This window comes from Cyrtonyx montezumae, unplaced genomic scaffold, assembly GCF_038088225.1.
Source record: "Cyrtonyx montezumae isolate F1298 unplaced genomic scaffold, pur_monq_1.0 scaffold_13, whole genome shotgun sequence".
NCBI lineage: Eukaryota > Metazoa > Chordata > Aves > Galliformes > Odontophoridae > Cyrtonyx > Cyrtonyx montezumae.
In genome coordinates, this window is record NW_027071859.1 from 35,864,846 (window position 1) to 35,884,134 (window position 19,289).

General features: G+C 39.1%; 1 protein-coding gene across 4 annotated transcripts in view; it reads right to left on the reverse strand.

The window, feature by feature from the left end:
* EPHA7 (EPH receptor A7) overlaps positions 1–19,037 on the reverse strand; it is a 156,334-nt gene extending 137,297 nt beyond the window's left edge. For 3 of the 4 annotated variants that reach the window (XM_065731030.1, XM_065731032.1, XM_065731029.1), the window contains exons 1-3: positions 18,784–18,950; positions 15,128–15,192; positions 10,151–10,820 (exon numbers count right to left, since the gene is read on the reverse strand). In XM_065731030.1, coding sequence (XP_065587102.1) covers positions 10,151–10,820; positions 15,128–15,192; positions 18,784–18,880 — 832 coding nt within the window. In that variant the 5' untranslated portion in view covers positions 18,881–18,950. Of the gene's footprint in view, positions 1–10,150; positions 10,821–15,127; positions 15,193–18,783 lie in introns of all 4 variants that reach the window. The other variant, XM_065731031.1, reaches the window with a different exon arrangement.
* Positions 19,038–19,289: the final 252 nt, after the last annotated feature.

The window sequence follows — 19,289 nt, forward strand, 5'->3', positions numbered from 1 at the left end:
GAATATGCAACTGGTCAGCTGTATATTATATGAGGACACCATAAGACACCTTATAGAAGTACTAGGTACATGACCTAGGAAGGCTAACACAGTTAAATCTATTCTGTGTTCAACCTACTGGAAAAATCAGCTGCAAATCATCTAGACTGGGTGGTATTTCACACTCACTCAGCATAAGGAAATAATTTAACAGGTTATATCCATTAATTATGCTAAAGTTTATACATCTCATGAACCATCTGTGGAATGTTTGAGTCCCATTCATATACGCTTCTCAGTAAACATTTCTACCAACACAACACCTACAGTTCAGAAAAGTGCTCCTAATCAAAAAATAATTTTAATACATTTCATCAAAAAATAATAATAATTAAGGTTTATGCATATGCTCATAGCTACTGACAACTTCGTCATTTTCCCCAGCAGGAAATTATTAACACACAACATTGTGCTGATTGTGATATTCTTGCTATTCAGTACTAGGGACGAAGCCTCAGTTACACAGATAGTTTTATGTGTAAGGCTTTGCTTACTTAAAATAGTCAGTTACTGAAAAGCAGGAGCCCCATTCGAGGGGTACAGTATCTAAAACATGCTTATTTGTGGTAAGAGCTACTATCAAATATTTCTGTTCAAAAGTCAGTAGTTAACCAGAAAACTAGGGCTCTAGATTTCCACTGCTTCTCAAAATTGTGGCCTTAACTTAATTCACAATTATAGCAGGAAATGATACCTGTTCTCCATTTATGAATATTAAATACATTCTGAAATAATCATTACATTTCTTGATCACATACTGTATTTTTATCAGTTGCTTATTTGAGCTATGTCAAGTGTCATAAAATACTAAATAAGACCTACTAGAAAGATGCTTGATATTATTATTGCAAAAGAGCTATATTGTACTAATAATCACATGCATCTAAACTAAACCATAAAAATTAAGTATCAATTTACTTAGGATAAGAAAATCCTGATATTTCTTACAGAAGTGAGTAACTTTTATCTTTTTCAAGAGAGACACCAAGGCCAACCAGCAACATAAAAATACGTAAGGACACAGACTGATAGGATAGGGACTCTAGAACTAAATAAACTAATTCTTATCTCTCTTTATACCAGGTGGCCTTTGTTACTCTAAATTATAAATTACAAAATATTACATCAAATTGCCTAAAATGCCTGTAGCTTCTAAAAGATATTTTTCCTAAAAGGAAATTTTGTCACTGAAATAGAAAAATGGAAGTAAAGAAAGAGGTGTTAAATACTGAACAGCTACTTTTCAGTATGTTGACTACATTTTAGTAACGTGTTTTTTCATGAGACTTAATGTAAGTCAGAAATAGACACCAGTGCAAAAGTGCATAAGTATACTCCCTTACCAAAAACACTGAAAAACACTTGACATATTGCCAATAATGTCTGGGAGTAAAATAAATAAATAAACGAGATTATGACAGAAAATAGGTAATTTCTGCTGTCAACTACTAGTTATGATACTATTCCCTTTCAAGTATTTAATATATATTAATGTGAGGAACAATTGAACTCATGGAAATGGGCAAAGAAAAGAATAAGAAGTGGTCAGGGATAAAAGTTTTTGTAAGTAAATGGAAGATATGTCAAAAAATGTAAAACTTTTAAATGTCTTAAATATACTGCTGTTTCCTCAATAAGGCAATAGAAGGAATTAGAAATTAGAGGTTACTTTCTCATGAAATTCAGGAGTGAACAGACTTATTTTTCCTGCTCGATGCCACAACACACTGTGAATGCTTTTAGTAGAAAATATACGTATTTTTACTGTCCCCTAAACCACGCTGCATTTTCAATTAGCTCCATGAATAGAATTTTTAAACTCATCTAAGAAAGACTGTAAAAAACCTGTTTCATTCTCAACTTGGTTAAACCCTCATGGTTTTATTAACAAAGCAGAATTTACAGCATTTCTAGAAGGAAAAAAAAAAAGAAAATGTGTGATTTACAAAACTGAGTCCACACAGAAAGATCCATTTATCCATTTTCTCTTTGAAGACAATCTTAAACATTTTATTTGTTTTCAATTTAAAAAGTGTTAGTCTATAAATTTTTGGTAGCTTTTTTTTTTAATAACTCAGTTAATATTGCAGACAGTTGTACAGATCACTGTTAAAAACAGTGAGATTAAACGCTGGGAAGTCAACAATCAACAGTAAGTTCTTACACTGTAGTTGAAGTGGTAATAAGAATGATAGCAGATGAAAACCCACATAAAAGGAAAATAAGATACTATCTCTCTAGTACCCTAAGTAAAAGCAGACAGCCTCAAAGACTTAATGCTGCTTACTAAATAAAAAACATTGATGTGAGAAACTAACATTTTCATGAGAAAGGAGGGAGCTTGAGATCCAGCAAAACTCAAAAGCTAATCTAGTTAAGAAAACATTTTGAACACATTTATATTTCTTTCAACTTCTGTATCATATCAAACATAGATCTGTGTGTTTGTCCCACTTCTCTAATAAGAACTTCAACTTCACTCCTCTGCTCAAGGCTCTTTGTTTTCAGACATTATCTACTTTGAACTGCACAATTTGCTTGAACAACTCTGTCAGCATTTTACCATCTGTGTAATAGATGTCTTATAGATGCACATAGCAGATTAGTTAAACATTTATTTACATGCTCCCACTTTTCTCTGATCAGTTTTATGTTAAATTATCTCTGCTTTTGACTTTTCAGTATTCTACTGATCCTCACTTTTTCATTTCAGTCTTTGGCACCAGGGAAGATTTAGATTAGACCTGAGGAAACATTTTTTCTCTGAAAGAGTGGTCAGGCACTGGAATGGCCTGCCTAGGGAGGTGGTTGAGGCACCGTCCCTAGCGCTGTTCAAGAAGCGTTTAGATGAGGTGCTAAGGGATTTGATTTAGTAGTTGGGTAGGGATAGTGATAGGAGGATGGTTGGACTACATGATCTTGTAGGTCCTTTCCAACCTAATGTATCTATGAATCTATGAATCTATCTCCTCGATTACTATTTGTCTTTGCCCAGCTTAAAAAAAAAATATGAAGAAATGGACATGCATGAGCTACAACCTAACAAGGATTCAGTGTTTCACTTCTGACATTTAGACTCAAATGAAAGAATATTTAAATTTATTTTCAGTGGCTTAATTCCCAGAGATAAACAGAAACTGTGAAAGAAAAAAAAAAAATTCCCAAGCAAATCAGTGGTTTTTCATATAGGAAAGCCTTTTATATTTTAAAAAGAATAATAAAGCTACTACTTGATTATTACAACATTTCACAAAAGATTTCTGAGAAGTATGATGCAGAAGCACAAGGTATGGTTTCAGACAATAGATTTGTCACCAAGATATTCTAACTGTCAACTAAAGCTTCATTTAGAACTAAGAGAAGATCTAGACTTTATAGCTGAGGAGTTAACAGCCCAGCTGTTGAGAAACCAGAGCTAATTCAGCAGTGTCATCCCAGATCTGTAAAGACAGCTTTAGTGCTTCCTCTGTAACTAAAGGAGAAGCTATTAAGGTTCTGTTCGATTCCAGCGCTGTTTTTCCAAGATACATGCTCACTAGTGAATCTGATGGGGAAAAAGTACAACACATTTCATTAACAAAACCGATACTCCGCAAAGCTCTGACAAAATGTAAAAATAAAATTAATTCCTGGAGACAACAAAGTCTGGGAAGAGAGATGAGAAAAGAAAAAAGGTCTATATTCAGTACCATCCAACAATTTTGATTCTTCTGAGACCTGGGCTCCTGATAACCCATATGCATATGGTATTCCACTCCTGTCAGTTTTTCTGAACCAAATCAGCCAGTTCATGGAAACCAAATCAGTCAGCAGCTCTGTGGTTTATTCATTTTGACTCATTTAATGTCATCACTGATGACGCTATGGATGAGAGCTATCCAGTTTCAACTGCCTCCGTAGTATGGTTCTTGTTCACTTCAACTTAACACCATATGTTCACATCACACATCAGAAAGGATGCTGGTTAATCAAAACTATGGTGGTCTCTAATCATACTGATCAAACTAATTCAGACACTTCAAGGAAAGGAACTGTATGAATAAATAAATACAACTGGCCAAAAGGTATCCTAGAAGAGACCTGGAAAAAAGGTATGAAACCTGTGGGGTCTGGTCAACACTGAGTTGAATATGAGCCAGCAGTGTGCCCTGGCAGCCTGAAGGACTGTATCCTGGGGTGCATCAGGCCCAGCACAGTCACCAGGTGAGAGTAGGGGTGGCCTCTCTCTGCTTTGGGTGTGGGTTTGGGCACCACAATATAAGGACAGAAAACTATAGCATCCAAGGGAGAGCTACAAAGATGGTGACAGGTCTAGAGGGCAAGATGTGTGATGAGCAGCTGAGGTCCTTTAATTTGTTCAGCCCAGAGCAGAGGAGGCTGAAAAGAGGCCTCATGGTGCCCTACAGCTCCTCACAAGGGGAGCAAAGGGGCAGTGCTGAGCTCTGCTCTCTGGTGATAGCAACAGGACCCATGGGAATGGCATGGAGCTGTGTCAGGAGAGGGTCAGGGTGGAGGTTAAGGAAAGGTTCCTCACCGGAGGGTGGTCAGGCCCTGGAAAAGGCTCCCCAGGGCAGAGATCACCCCCCCAAGCTGCCAGAGTTCAAAGAGTATTTGGAAAATGTGCTCAGAGGTATGGTTTGAATTTTGAGTAGTCCTATGTGGAACCAGGAGTTGGAATCAATGATTCTTGCAGGTCCTTTCCATCCCATGCTTCTATGAAGCATGAAGACACCAGGTGATGGCTAGCCCTGATCACTGAGCACAAAAGCTATTTTCTATAACATAACTTGGAGATTACTCTGAAGAAGATATGTTTCACAGTATATAAAGCTCCCTTCCCTTTCTCTGTGCTGATACAAAACTGAAGAAGATTAAAGTAGGCCAAAGAAATGAGAACGGCCCAGGAAGATTCAAAACTTTGTGACTATCTTCTTTATGAACACTAGACTGTTCTACAAGAAAGATACAGTCAATCATAGAATCACCACGGTTGGAAAAGACCCCCAACTGTTCACACATCACCAATATTTCCCCAGTAAACCATGTCTATTAGTACAACACCTAAATATTTCTTGAATGCCTCCAAGGACAATGACTTAATCACATCCCTGGGCACTTGAGATCACTCCCTAATTACACTGGAGAAGAGGCCAACCCCCACCTCACCACAATCTTCTTTCAAGTAGTTGTAGTTGCGTACTAGAACAACTGAATATTAAAAAAAAAAATAAACAAAAAAACTAGCTTTCCCTGCAGAAGCATCTCTAACTGTGCAGAAAGTAACATTTTGTTGTAATTGTAAAACTTTAAAGTACAATATGCATTTGTGAGCTTTTATGTAGATGTTTTTCCCTGCACTTTAAATGCCTATAGAGAAATACAATATGCAGAAATAATAATAATATAATAAACCTTCTACAACATCTCTTTGACAAGAATGGCCTTCAGAAGACTCCAGGGTGAAAGAAACCAAGACACTCAAACTATAAACTCCAAATGAGGACCGAGGTAGAGATCATAGCTCTATATTTAATAGTAGAAGCAGCTCCGTACTCTAGATCATCTTGCTCAATGGTCTTACCTTCATCTTATTTTCTATTTTTCTGAATCTTGCTAGAATTGACTGGAAAGATATTTAATGTTGTTTTTTGTTTTAAATCCAACAGTTGCTATGTAGTAGTATGAGGGACCTCATAAATGTCACTATTATCAGGTGTTTCAAAAGGACAGGAAAAACTACTTGATATCTTAGGAGGGAGAAGGAAGCGAGGTAGACGTTCTCCCACTGAAATTTCATTAGCTCTAGAGAAAATGGCATAACTGTCAGAAATGTCCTCATGCTTTACCCTGGTTCAATTTACTGAGAATAATTACATTCTCTTCCCAAGCCTAATTTCAGAGGCAAATGGAAGCAAGGTAACACTTCAAGAAAGAAACATTTAGAGCGTTTTTCTGCCACTTCTCCACAAAGTGAAACAGGAATGTCAGCAACAGAAATGTCTTAAAAGTCTATTTAAGTAACAAATCACCTACAGGTTTTGGAACACACCACCTGGGCTTCTTAAAACATGGTAACCCTTGTTTTAACAACTCATTCACATTCCTCCATCAATTCATTGTCCTTTACTAGCAAACATGTGGTGCATCAGCTTATGAACATTAAAAGGAAAGAAATGAAAAACCACCACAAACACAAAAAAAGTCAACAACCCAGCAACAACAAAAAGCATCACTTTACCAGAAACACGACAAAAAGATGCCAAAACAGAGTTTGCCTTATGTAATCAAGTAATATTTCACAAAGCCTAAAGATAAAAGTCTGTCATGAAAATTATAAATAAGGGAAGGAATGAATGAAGCTTTTAGTCTGGCACATCTACAGTACCTGACAAAGATTGGAAAGAAAAGCTCATAGCATCCTTTTTACCTCATGAAAGCAAAATGTACAAATAGCTATAATCCCCTCCCTATTTGAGAGGGCAATAAAACTATTAATGTATATGGCATTCTAAGATGTTAAACAGTACAACACTTCAGCTTTGCCTCGAATTCTGAATTTTTGGACTTGGTGCTAAATCATTAATGTAATTTCTCACTTCAGTCATATTAAGAGATGCTTCTTACCTTCTGAAATATCACTCTACTGCTCCAATTGAACAAACATAACTCTCCCAACCCACCCCCAACTAACACGAAACAGATGAAAAATGCATTATACTAGGAGTTCTCAAGGAATCATTTTCTCATTCACACACTGATCCCAGTGTGGGATGTCCAACACATTAAATGGACTACACTGTGAGAAAGAAACTGAAGTTTAAACTTTTGGGAGTTCACTACAGATACAGAGAATTGCCGTGCATTTGGGTGGGTTTTCGGGTTTTTTAGTTTGTTTTTTCACCCCCCCCCCCCTTAGTTTTGTTTCTTGATGGAGCAGGCACAGTGTGTGATGTCAGAAAATTTGCTAAGTACCTTTCAGGTATGTTTGCTAGGCGCTTTTCAGTATAGTCCTTTACAGTGTAAAACTTCTGTGCCTCAGTATAGTTCCAAATATTGGAAGATATGATCAACTATGAAAAGACAGTATTCTTGCATGTAAGCAAAAACAGCAAAACCAATTGCAATGTGAAGTTCATATCATTATCTAGTTTTCTCATGCTTCCTACAGCAAGCTTAAGACTTTGCCTTACATGAACATTGTAAGATCTATGGAGTCAGGCTCTCTTACTTCTATGTGTTATTACAAAAAATCACTGAGATAGTAGACTTCTCAGCACATCTACAGCAAGAAGTAAGCTGTGTATATCTGAAAAATAGATTAATTTAGCTTAGAAGACTGAACACTGAAGAATTAACAGATGGAAGTTGGGTGTCTAGGTTGTGCATTTCACCACTCAAGATTGCTTCGTTTGTTATTATTCCAGACTCTGCCAGTTACTTGCATTCAACACAACAAAAACAACAACCAAAAAAAAAGTGTTCTGGCTGCACATCCAGTTCAGAATTAGTATAAATCAAAAGTTAACTGTTTTAGGACTTGAATTCAACAAATTTCACATACAGAAGAAAAGCGGTATGCAAAAAGATCCCATTTTTCAATCACAGTCAGCCAATCAAGCAAGCATAACACAAATGAAAATCCCCACTGAGTTACAGGTTGAAGAGCTATTGGAACTACAATGTGGCCATCTACTCCTATCTTTGCTACAATGCAGACAGATAAGGCATTATTCTGAATCTTTAAAAGGCCTTCCTATTGTGTTAAAATAATTCAGGTGAGCTACAGTAAGTGTGAGAGAGGAATCACAGACTTCAGCCAGTCCTGACAGAGCACAATGCTTTCTACCATGAGAAGTCCCAAAGAAGTCACACAGCATGCCAGGTACAAAGTATTTGCAGAAGTGAGCCCTCAGACAAGGCTATAAAAGCTCTGGGTTAAGGAAGCACACATTGACTTGCCTCTGCTTGATCTGTTACACAGCTTGACAGTAACAGATAGCCAGCTGCATTAGTGTCAGTGCTCAGATAAGTTTCCCTCAATATCTGTCACAAAAAACAGACACTGTATCAGTGTGCCAGCTGTATTATCGGTCACTACATAGTTGATCATATTTAATAACATCCTCAAGCACAGACATGGCTAACAAGCATTACACACTGCAATTACTATTGTGAGTCAGAGTCACTCAGATCAGACTGACTCCGTGCTGCCAGCAGCACACATTTAGCGAACGGCTGCCTCCCACCTTTTCTCTCTCAAATACATTAACTTGCCTCAATATGGAGCCAGAGTTTGTTTTCAAATTCTTAATAGGATCACTGAAAGAAAAGAGAAAAAAAATACTATAAATGATCCTCTGGACTGTTTCCAGTGTGGCGTATTCTCTTAGCAATTGCTTTGGAAGCAAGCCAACAGTGAGAAGTGTTCTTGCAAATGAGCACACTGCTGTACTCAAGTACAAGTTATCATTTAATTCTTTTGTCAACATTAGTGTGGTTAGAAATTAAGAAGCTTGTTTAATAAATAAGTTACTTGAATTCAAGTTACCAAACACTCTCCCCTCTCTGTCCCCACCACTACCTCTCACACCCCTCATCTGCTACCCAAAATATATTGCCTTTTTATTTGAATACTTTCTCTACTCTGTTTGAAAAGAAATACAATTATTATATTCACTACATCAACCATGACCAGGTCTATAATCAAGAGAAAAGAAAAGAAGTCAGCCACTCCAAAGAAACATTTGATAGACTCAATAGGATACACTGCTTAATATTTTTTACAGAACCTTAATACAGTCTGCTGAGTGGTTTTGTGGGGGCAGTTTTTCACATCACTATTACTCCTAATGAGATCACTCTCTATAGTGTATAAACCCTCATCCTTTCTCAACATAACAATGAAAGATTTGTGAGAGGCTACAAAGGCCCCAGATCAACTTCACCTTGTATAGAATTTCCTACTAAAAAACTCATCAGGAACACAACAGTTTTTTTCCCTGAGGACGGCTTATTAATAATGAGCACATTTACTTTCTTTCCTTTACAGTGACCCTAACACTCTACAGATTTTGAAGTCCTTACATGGATGTCTCGGGTTTAGTGACTGCAGACTGGTTCAGTTTTGTAATTCTGTAGATTTTTCTTTTTCATAGATTTGGGGGTGTATGTGGGTGTAGTGAACTTGCATGCAACATTTCTCACTAACATAAGCCTCTTATGATTAAGATGTAACCATAAATAGCTTGTGCAGTCTTATGATAAAAATTACATGCAACTTTTTAAAAATGTTTATGAAAATATCAGTCTTTAAATGAGCTGTCTTGATTTTATTGTAGATGGTAAAATACCCTTTCCTACACTATGCAGAAACTTCTTACACATGTAGACCCACTGACAACAACACTAAGGGTAAGTATTTTTCAATAAATCTATGTAACTAAATCAGTCTGAATTAGAAAGTACAAATCAATAGTCTCTGATTTACTAGTATTTCAAACTATTCACCATGATCCCTTAGAAAGCCAAAATTTCGAGTCAGTTTTATACAAAATGATTCTATAGAAAGGGAAAAATGCTTCCGTCTGGAAATGGGACAGTCTGTTTGAAAGATCTAAAACAATACTCTTGCGTCTAATTTTGTAAGCACTTACAACACAAATCTCCAAAGCAGATCTTATAGTGTGTGTATTCTTCCCATTACTAACCACACCTCATTCTACATTTATTTCCTCAGTTTTCATTTCCTTATAGTTGTCACAGGCCATATGAAAGAACAAGGAGTTTTAACTGCTCAGAGATTATTAATGCAAAGTTCTGCACCAAGAAATACAAGGAATGTATCAAACTGTTGAAAATTTTAGTCCTGAATCTGTATTTAAAAACTTGTATGAGGCATGACTATAAACAAAAATAAAGTACAGCACAATACACAAGCACTAATTTCCATACCCAGAAGTGACTGCTTTAAACTAGCCAGCATGAAGGGTATAGACTGAAGATCTGAAACTTTAACAGCAGAATGATGATGCATTTCTGTTGCAGAGCAATAATGAAATGGTAGGATATAATCTCTACTGCACATGTTAAAGCAAGCTGAATGTTTACTTACGTTCACAGGTGTCTCCTTTCTGCTGGTATCCCGCTTTGCAGATACACTTCCCAATAGGCACTAGCCATTCTCCCTCTGCACTACAGTGCATCTTCGGAGAGTTCTCAGCTTCCTCCTCTGCACTGCTGACACAAGTTCCTCGCACTTCAACTAAAGAGGAAAACTCTGAGCCAGTCACTGTGTCAGGAAAAATAGCTAAGTTCTCAATGATGGACCAGCACTTCTTGTAGTAGACTTTGACAGAGACCAAAGCAATGCAGGCCCCTACATCCTGAAATGCAAGATAGAATCCTTTTTTGGACAAAGGTCCAATTTCTCTCACCTCTGTGTTAAGTTTCATTTTTCTCTCCCCCAGATCACCCTGGGTAAAACTTTCATCTGCTGCGATAGTGTCTATTTTTACATATTGATTTTCTCTGATATTCCTGCCAGTGTCGTAGTCTGTTTCATAATAATACAAGTTAAAAGTTTCTTTACAAGTCCCCAGAACTCCAGGAAGACTGTTACAATCCCTCAGAGTGAATTTCAGTTCTACAAAAATCCTTTGTGCATTGCTTTTTGCAATCCAGTTAGTCCGAAGCCAGTTGTTTTGGTTCGATTCCATGACCTGGCATACCTGGTACGTTCGTATAGGAGTGTAGTTTTCATCCAGTCCACTAATTTCTTCCCACTAAAACAATAAAAGACAGTTAGTAATATAAAACAAGGACACCACCGAACGTTAACTCTTGTGTATTTGAAAAAGCTTCACACAACTTAAGTCTCACTCCTTTTTAACAGTAAGATATGATAAAAAGTAGGCTATTGTTACAATATTCTTTAGCACTCAAATGAGCAAAATACATATTAATGCAGGATCTCCCTCCATCTATTCCTACATATAAATAACCTTCAAAAATCATATTCATATCATAGATCCAATTCTAAGGGAGAGCTACTGTAGTGAATCTGCTTTAGTGGGGGAGTGGACTAAATAATCTTCAAAGATCCTTTCTCTGGAAGCTTCAAGAAAAGATGTTTAGCATCTCAAACACTGACTTCACTCACATTTAATTAAGGTAAATTATAGTCTTTGAGTAAACAAAGACCAAAAAGTAGATCTCTCTGGAAATTGAGCTACAATCAGTGAAGCCTTAGGAACTCAAAATTGCTTAGTATTACAGCCTTTCTGCATAAAGCGTTGTGTGGAGCTTTCTGGTGTACAGAAAGCAGAAGGCGCCTGAAACTTATCAGGTATAAAATTTTCATTCCTATATAATGAAAGTGGCATGAGGAGAAAATAAGAAAATTGACAAAATTAAAAATCTGGAGGTGAGAAAGCACTCTGGCAGTCCCTTTTCTGTTCACTCCATGTTCTGTTACACTCAGAAATCAACTCATGAAAGCAGATGCTCCTCACCTCACTTTTTTCAGTGGCTGCATCCATGTTAAAAGAAATGAACTTTGGTTGACTGGGTGTTCAAATGAACCATGAGATTAAATACTCAATTAAGAACAACCCACATGATTGAAAGTTAACTGGTTCAAAGCCTGGATTTTGTTGTTACTCCCTCTTAGGATAGAAACTGTGAAACAAACCAGTAAGTGTGTAACAGACCTGCAGTCTTTAACAGTTTGGTTACTTTGGAATGTGCACCTCCAGCAACGGTAAACACACTGAAATCAGACAGGCAAATTTGCACAGGTACATCTAAAAACAGTATCCATCTCTCACCTCTTTTCATAACACTTTTCCCATAACACTTAACATACTGCAGAAACTGCAGCTGTAATAAATTAGTGTTTTTTAAACTATCCTCACCCGATGATATAGGCAACCATGACTTCTTATGGCACTTAGCCCTCTGGCCCTGTGTCAATAATGCACTTAAGCTCACGCTTAAGATCAATGACAGTACTTAGGAGCTTAATGGTAAGCATGTGCTTAAATGTTCCATAGGACTAGCATGCTTGGCACCTCTGCAGGATGGAGCACCCCTTGACATTCCTCACACTGGTAACCAAGCATGAAAGGTTGGTTATCCAGACTGATTTCCCAGACTAGAAACCATGCAGCATAGAGTACTTTGCAAGCTTATTTGACAGCAAATGAGATCATTTTAACGTTTCCCTACTGCTCCAAGAAAAAGCAGATGTGGTTGACTTGATGCTGGAAGTTACCACTACAGAAAACGTATCATGGCTGTAGATGCCAAAATGCACAGAAGTTGTAAATATCAAAGTGTATTTTAAAGACCTACAATTAATAAAGAGGCTGTATGTATGGTATTATAAATTCATGCATACAGTATTAAGTACTGAAATATTAAAAACTCATGAAGTTAACTGAACTGACTGCACATGAATCTGTATTCATTTCTGAACAGAAGGAAGTCCATCATTATAACAGATTTATTAAAGCTGAATAAGCAATACTTTCTATAAGAACTAGAGCTAACAACGGAAGGAAAAAAAAAGAAAATCAGGGTAATTGGCACTGTCACACTTGTGAATTAATACATAATCAAAATAAAAAGAACGAACTCCATACCAACCCAAAAGTGACCAAAAAAAAAAAAACAACCACATACAAAGCCTAAAAGTCTACTGATTTTTATAATCTCAATTTCATGTTAGAGAATGTTCTCCCCCAAGACACTGGGCCAGATTCTGGACATTTGAGTTAGAGGAAGTATTGTATCTATGAAGCATGAGCAGCTCTAATACAACACAGAACAGAATTTGACACCAGATTCTGAGCTTTGATGGGGTCCCACCACATTAAAAAAAACAAATAAACAACAACAACAACAAAAAAAACACCAAAGCAGAGCAAAACAAAGTAACAAGAAAAGCCAAGTATATTTAACAAAAATAAATCATTTTTCTTTATCTCTCATTAATTAGTCTTTGTGAAGTCAAAAACCCACCACTGCATGAAGTTCTCAGTTATTAGCTACAGGCAAGGAAACTGTACAAAACACTAGATTAAGATTAAAAGCCCTAATTTATGTAATCTCTAGCACTTAATGCTGCAGTCTAGTCTTCCAAATTTTTCTAAAGCCATGGAATACACTTTTTTTTTTTAAATAACCATGACCATTATTTCAAATAGCCCATTGGAGGCATACCTGCTTATTTATGGGAAAAAAAAATGAAGAAATAATCAGTATTTTGGGATAGGTTTTCACTCTACATGATCCGAGTTCAAACCTCACTAGTATTTTTAAAGTGACTAATTCAATGTTGCCTTTTACAGGAAGAAAATTCAATTCTCTTTTATCCTGCTTCCACATATAGAGATAACACGTGCCATTCTATCTGAGCATATCCAATATATGGTATTTAAACTTCTTTATCTTAACAATATTTGAGATCACTGTTAGATGTAACATTTGCAGTTGAATGAGGCATTTAACGAGTGTCTGGGTGATATAATCTGTACTTAGTTGAAGCAGTAGTTTCTCTCAAGAAGTATAATTTTCGGTGTTTATTCTCACGAAATCTTTATTGCATGGCAGACAACACAGTAACTAAAAGTAAATATTTTCTTTCAAAATTACATTCATAAAATGGTACATTTACACAGACAACTACTTCTGACCATTGTCATATCAGCAAATACAGCCATCACCTTTTATTCATTTTTAATTCTCCATTGAAATTGCCTCCTACCTCTAAAAGTCACTTTTTGTTGTTTGTTGAATTCAAATCTTTCTTTCATCTTTAAATAGGCTGACACGCATAACATGTGTTGACATGTCTTTCATTATCTACAGGTTAGCCTAATGTAATTGCCACCAATCTAATCTTTCAAACACCTCTGGTAGCGGCTTCAATCAATGCAAAACGCTAATGCTGAGGTTATTAGCCATCATAAACGTTGAGCTCACGTTACATTCCTTCTGAAGTTCTTACATTCGTTTCCAGTTTATGCTCGTATTGATTTTACGATCTTGCTTTTAAAGAAAGACACTTTCAGATTTTCATTCTTCTTATTTAAAGGATTTGTTACACTTTTATATCCCCACTCACACTTCACGCTCTTCTGGCTCCAGATTTCTTAATGCGCTGAAGATTAAGGGCCTGATCCCCCAAGTCCTTGTTCATGCAAGGAGTCACAATGGATGCTGCAAGACTGCTTCCACAAACAAGAATAAGCCCTGTAATTTATCATTTATCAGACTAAGTTAAGGTAGGACAATATACTCACTGTATCATTCTCAAAATGTTCTTTCTTCCTCAGGACATGAGGAATAAAGGTTTTTTATATCACTTCTAACTCAGGCTGAAAGCAGCATTTTTCAAGTTTATGCATATGATAAATAAAACAATAATACAGATGTTTCTAAACATCTCATTTTTTATAATGATGTACTACAATGGTACATTTCATGGAATACCATGAGATTCATTTGTAAGCAAGCAGGAGGTGGCCTTAACCACATAATTGATTCCTCGTTCCAGATATCAAGCTCCTCGAGACTTGGGGATGTTTCAAATTTGGAATGTCATTTCAAACACATCTGCAGTATAAATGTTTTTTTTCAGAGCACTTCAATCTGTGCTATTCAGTTACAAAGAAAACATCATAAACAAATTTATGATCAGCCATTATACAGAAAATGAAAAACATATTTTTAGAAAGTTTCCACACAAAAGGAGGACTGCTCTTTCTATAGAATGAAGGAAAAAGTGATTTAAAATACTGTGTTACAAATACAAAGAGCTTTCTGGTACACCACAGAGGACTACACGACAAAAGATAAAGCTAGTGAAAACATTTAGGTGAACTTCGAAAGAGTCTATTCTTTAATTAGCTGCTGTTTGTACAACAGAACCCAAGGCATACTTATTTCCATTCTAAAACTGAAAGATTAATAAACACTTGATAGAATTACGAAGAGAAATATGAGGGGGATAGTTTAAAGCCAGTATTTCAATTGCTTTGGTGAAGAAACTACTTGTCTTTATAAATTTAATTTTTGGACTACTTACCCCATTGGGAGGAGAGGAAATCCATTCCAATTCTGTCTGTTGTGCTTTAGAGTCCAGTAATATAACTGAAAAAGAGAAGGAAAAAAGAATTTTCACTGTTTGTTAAATATATGCGAGAAAACATTATCAAAGAATAAATTCTGAATTTAAAAAATGATAGAACAGCTTTTTAATTCATATTATTAAAAAACATCTATAACTATGCACTTGTAAATAGATTAAATTATTATGTACAAACCATATACAAACAGATACACATTATTCTTAGCAATCTCATTGCTTACATCTAAGTGTAACATTTTTCCTAGTGCCCTAAAATATTAATAATCAGTCATTAAGATGCATGCTCCCTTTATCTCCTTTGTGATGAGGACATTTCCCATATGTTGACAATTGCAATGAGTTTAAAACAAACAAACATTTCAACATTTATCCAAACTGATTCAGACAGGTCTAATGTGAACCTTACCAAGAGTTACACTGCAAAGTAATGCCTTTTGGAGTAAGAAAGAAAAAGAAAAACACAAATCCTTTAGGTGATAAATTAAAACTATAAACAAATGACAACTAGGAATACAGAAAATAAGAGACTCTGCAATTACCTCAAACATTGCATACACAAATCCAACCAATTTGCTTTATGGTGATGGCTTACTGAAATCTTCATGCCGTTATAAGTCAGTGATACCTCTTCAAAAAGACATCAATTCTGGCAGCAGTGCAATTATTTGCAGCTAAATGTAACCCTGCTTCATAAAGTGGTTAATCACAGCCTAATAAACGAACTCTTAACTATTTCACAGTACATTTTGGAAGATATATTACTGATGTTCTATTACCTCCAAACATATATTTCTAGATATGTTTTATATTTAAATTATAGTTATATGCATCTTCTCGAGCATATTACTGTCAGATTCAAATGGTACATATATTAATCCATGATATCAAATACATTTATATGAAATAATTTGTTGTAATGCTTTCTCTCTCACAGAGAAAGTTGTAAGGCAGCTGGCCACATATCAGGGCTTGGTAAGCTTTGAAGATACCCTCTTCAAGACTGCACATTTAAGTTCACGCTTTTATCTGGTAAATGAAGACTCATGTCTCTAATTTAAACATATTCAGTTTTCAGCATTCAAGCTATTTATAACTTTACTTAAAGCAATTAAATGATGGTATTTCAATGCATAGTTTAAGGCGTCAATGTGATGCAACTTTTGTCAGGACTCTTGAATTGGTTGTAACCCAAGGTTCAGCCTTAGCAGAATTTCATACAAAATTTCAGTGAATGGAAAGACAGTGTGACTTAAAATCTATTCACAAGTTCATAGAGTAATATCTGTATTCATAGTAGCTGAGCACAGTACTGTAACTTCCAGGCCTGTATTTCTGTAATAAAGTAGAACAACTCATTAAGGAAGTCCTGATAGCCTCTCTTAGAAAGATTATCTGCTTATTTCATTAAGCTCGGATCCAAGGGGCTTTACTTTGTAACACTTTCTACAGAAAAGCAGGTGGTGTATGTGGTGTTTTGTTAAACAACATTTCCACTGATTCTGAAAAGAAAAAAAAAAAAGTACCACTTAACCTTTTCAACACCAGCACAATATCCCACGGCTGCAATTCATTACACTTTTTAATCTGGCAGAAATTCTCCAGCACATAGCAACGGGCACACCTCAGGAAAAAAAAAAAAAAAAAAAAAAGACAAGGAAAATATACAAACAAAAGAAGAAAAAAAAACAAATAATAATAAGTGAAACGCCCTGCTCTGCAAATACCCCCAGCAAGGAAAAAGGTTGCGTTTCCTCGTTGCACCGAAAGTTCCCTGCCCGGAGGTCAGCCGCTGCTCGCCCCGCAGCCTGGGGGGGCAGCGCCGGCTCCGCGCTCGCGGCTCGAAGCGCTGGGAGCTGCGGGGCGGCTCCGCGGGATGCTCACGCTCCAGAAATCCTAAAGATGCGGAAAAGCCGCGGGTGAGAGTTAGGGGAACGGGTCCGGCACATGCTTTAGAGAGGTACGGTGGTCTCCGCCCCGACGACGGGCCGCGGGGCAGCGGCAAGAGTGGAGGAAACGTGACGAGCCCCGAGGGCTCGCAGCGACCGGGCGGGGGGTGGGAGGCTCTGCGGGGAACGCCGTCAGTCCCTCTCCCGGCGGGGCGGGCAGCCCCCGCCCCGTTCCTCTCCAGCATCTCCCCGCGTCTTTTGTTTAGCTGCGGAAAGGGAACTCAAAACTTTTCAGCCTCGCCCTCTTCATCGCTCTTCCGAGCCCGGAGGGGAACGGTGGGAGCCGCGCGGGGCTGCACCGCGGACATCCCTCGGGCACGGTTGGGGGCTGCAAAGTTCCTTCCTCGCCGCACTCTCCCAGCTCCTTCTTCCCGAGGGAGTTTCCCGGGCCCGCAGCAGGTAGCCGCTATCAATCCCTGTCCGCCGCTCGCCCCCTCCTGACCTTCCTTTGGCTACGTTGATTTTCCCCAAGCGCACACCCATTACACACGCACGCATATGCATGCATCCATATCTCCATCCGCACACAAACACGGAGCAGACCGACGCTCGGCGGCGCCGCCGCAGCCCCAGGGCGCTCACCCTCCCCTGCTCGCAAGGCCACGCGTGACCATCCCCCGCATGGGGGTCTCGGTGCACCCCAGCCCCCCTCCGTGTCAGCTTCAGAAATACTGCTGAAGGTTTTCTCTGTTCCCTCTCTGACCTCGCCATCTCTCTCGTGTTAAGGAGAGTGAACATTGAGGGATTTTTTTTTCAGCATCAGGCTGATGAATATATTGACATATTCAGCTGAGAGGGGACAAACCCCCCAAATGCGTATCTATGCAGGGACACAAAAAAAGAAAAACCTTGAGTTCTCCTTCCCTACCTGCCCCTCCTTTAACCCCCCCCATGTGAAGATGGAAGCGGACCTTCGCCGCTGACTGTCAAATGCGACTAGGGTGCTCGTTTAAATCATCCCGGATTTTCTCAACGTGGGAAAAGAGATTTCCCAGACAGACTTCAGCACTGGATTTCATACACCTCCACTGCTCTCCGAGAGCAAAGAGCGCGCGGGATGGGCAGGAAAACAGACGTCTGGGCTTCGCCTTACACCCATCCGCCAACGTTGGATTGATGGCAACAGGGAAGCCCCGTCGCGATATGCAGATGGTGTCAGGCACCCAGCAGCAAACCTTCCCCCTCTGCCGAGCGACGCCGGGGATGAGCACACGCTCTCATCCGACGCTGGGACGCACCCCCGGGCTGAGCGCATCACACTCCGCTGCCGTTTCTCACGCTCCACGCGCGTCCCCGGAGCTCCGCGCGGCCCCGGTGGGAAGCGGTCCCTCAACGTCCTGTCCAGGAGCCCTAAGGCTGCGGGAGAGCTCCTCGCGGAGCCCCGGGCTGTCTCCCCTCCCCAACACGTGCAGTCGCCTCTCGGAGCTCATTCCCCGCAGCGAATGCCGTTGTATCGGTCTGTTACTCGTACACACGCTCGCACACAGAAATTTCTCACTCGTTTCTCTCCTAAGCTCAAGAAAACACACGAATAAAAAAAATAAAGGTAAAGCGGGGCTTGCATGCAGCCCGCGGCTCCCTCCGCTGAGCCTTTCGCTGCCAAAAGCAATAAATAAGCCCAAAGTTTAGTTCCCCGCACGCCTTTACCTTCTTTCGCAGCCTGTGCCTCCCCCGTGTGTGCAAAGCGGAGCAGCCAGACGGAGCACAACATAATCCAAGGAGGGAGCCGACTTCGCAAAACCATGGTGCAGGAGCGGAGAAATGTTATCTTTCTCGCTCCCCTATTTCTAGACGACGCCGCTCGGTGGGTGCGAGAGGACAGTGGCGAATTCGCTGCGCGAGTCCCCGGCCCGGCGCTCTGCTCGCTCTGCTCGCTCTGCTCCCTCCCTCCCAGCTGCCTTTCTCTTTATCCTCCTCTTGCTCCTTCTCCCGCCTCCTCCACCGCGCTGCCGCTCAGCTCCAGCTCCCGCACCGGGCCGCCCGCCCGCGAGCCCCGACTGCAGCTCGGCCGCCCGCGCCGCGCTCCGATAATATCAATGAGGGCGGGGGGGCGGGACCGATGCGCCGCGGCGGCCCGTCCCTCAAGATGATTGACAGCTTATCTCGGCCAATCAGCCGCGACTTTCCGTGTCCCGACGGGCCGAGCTGCCGAT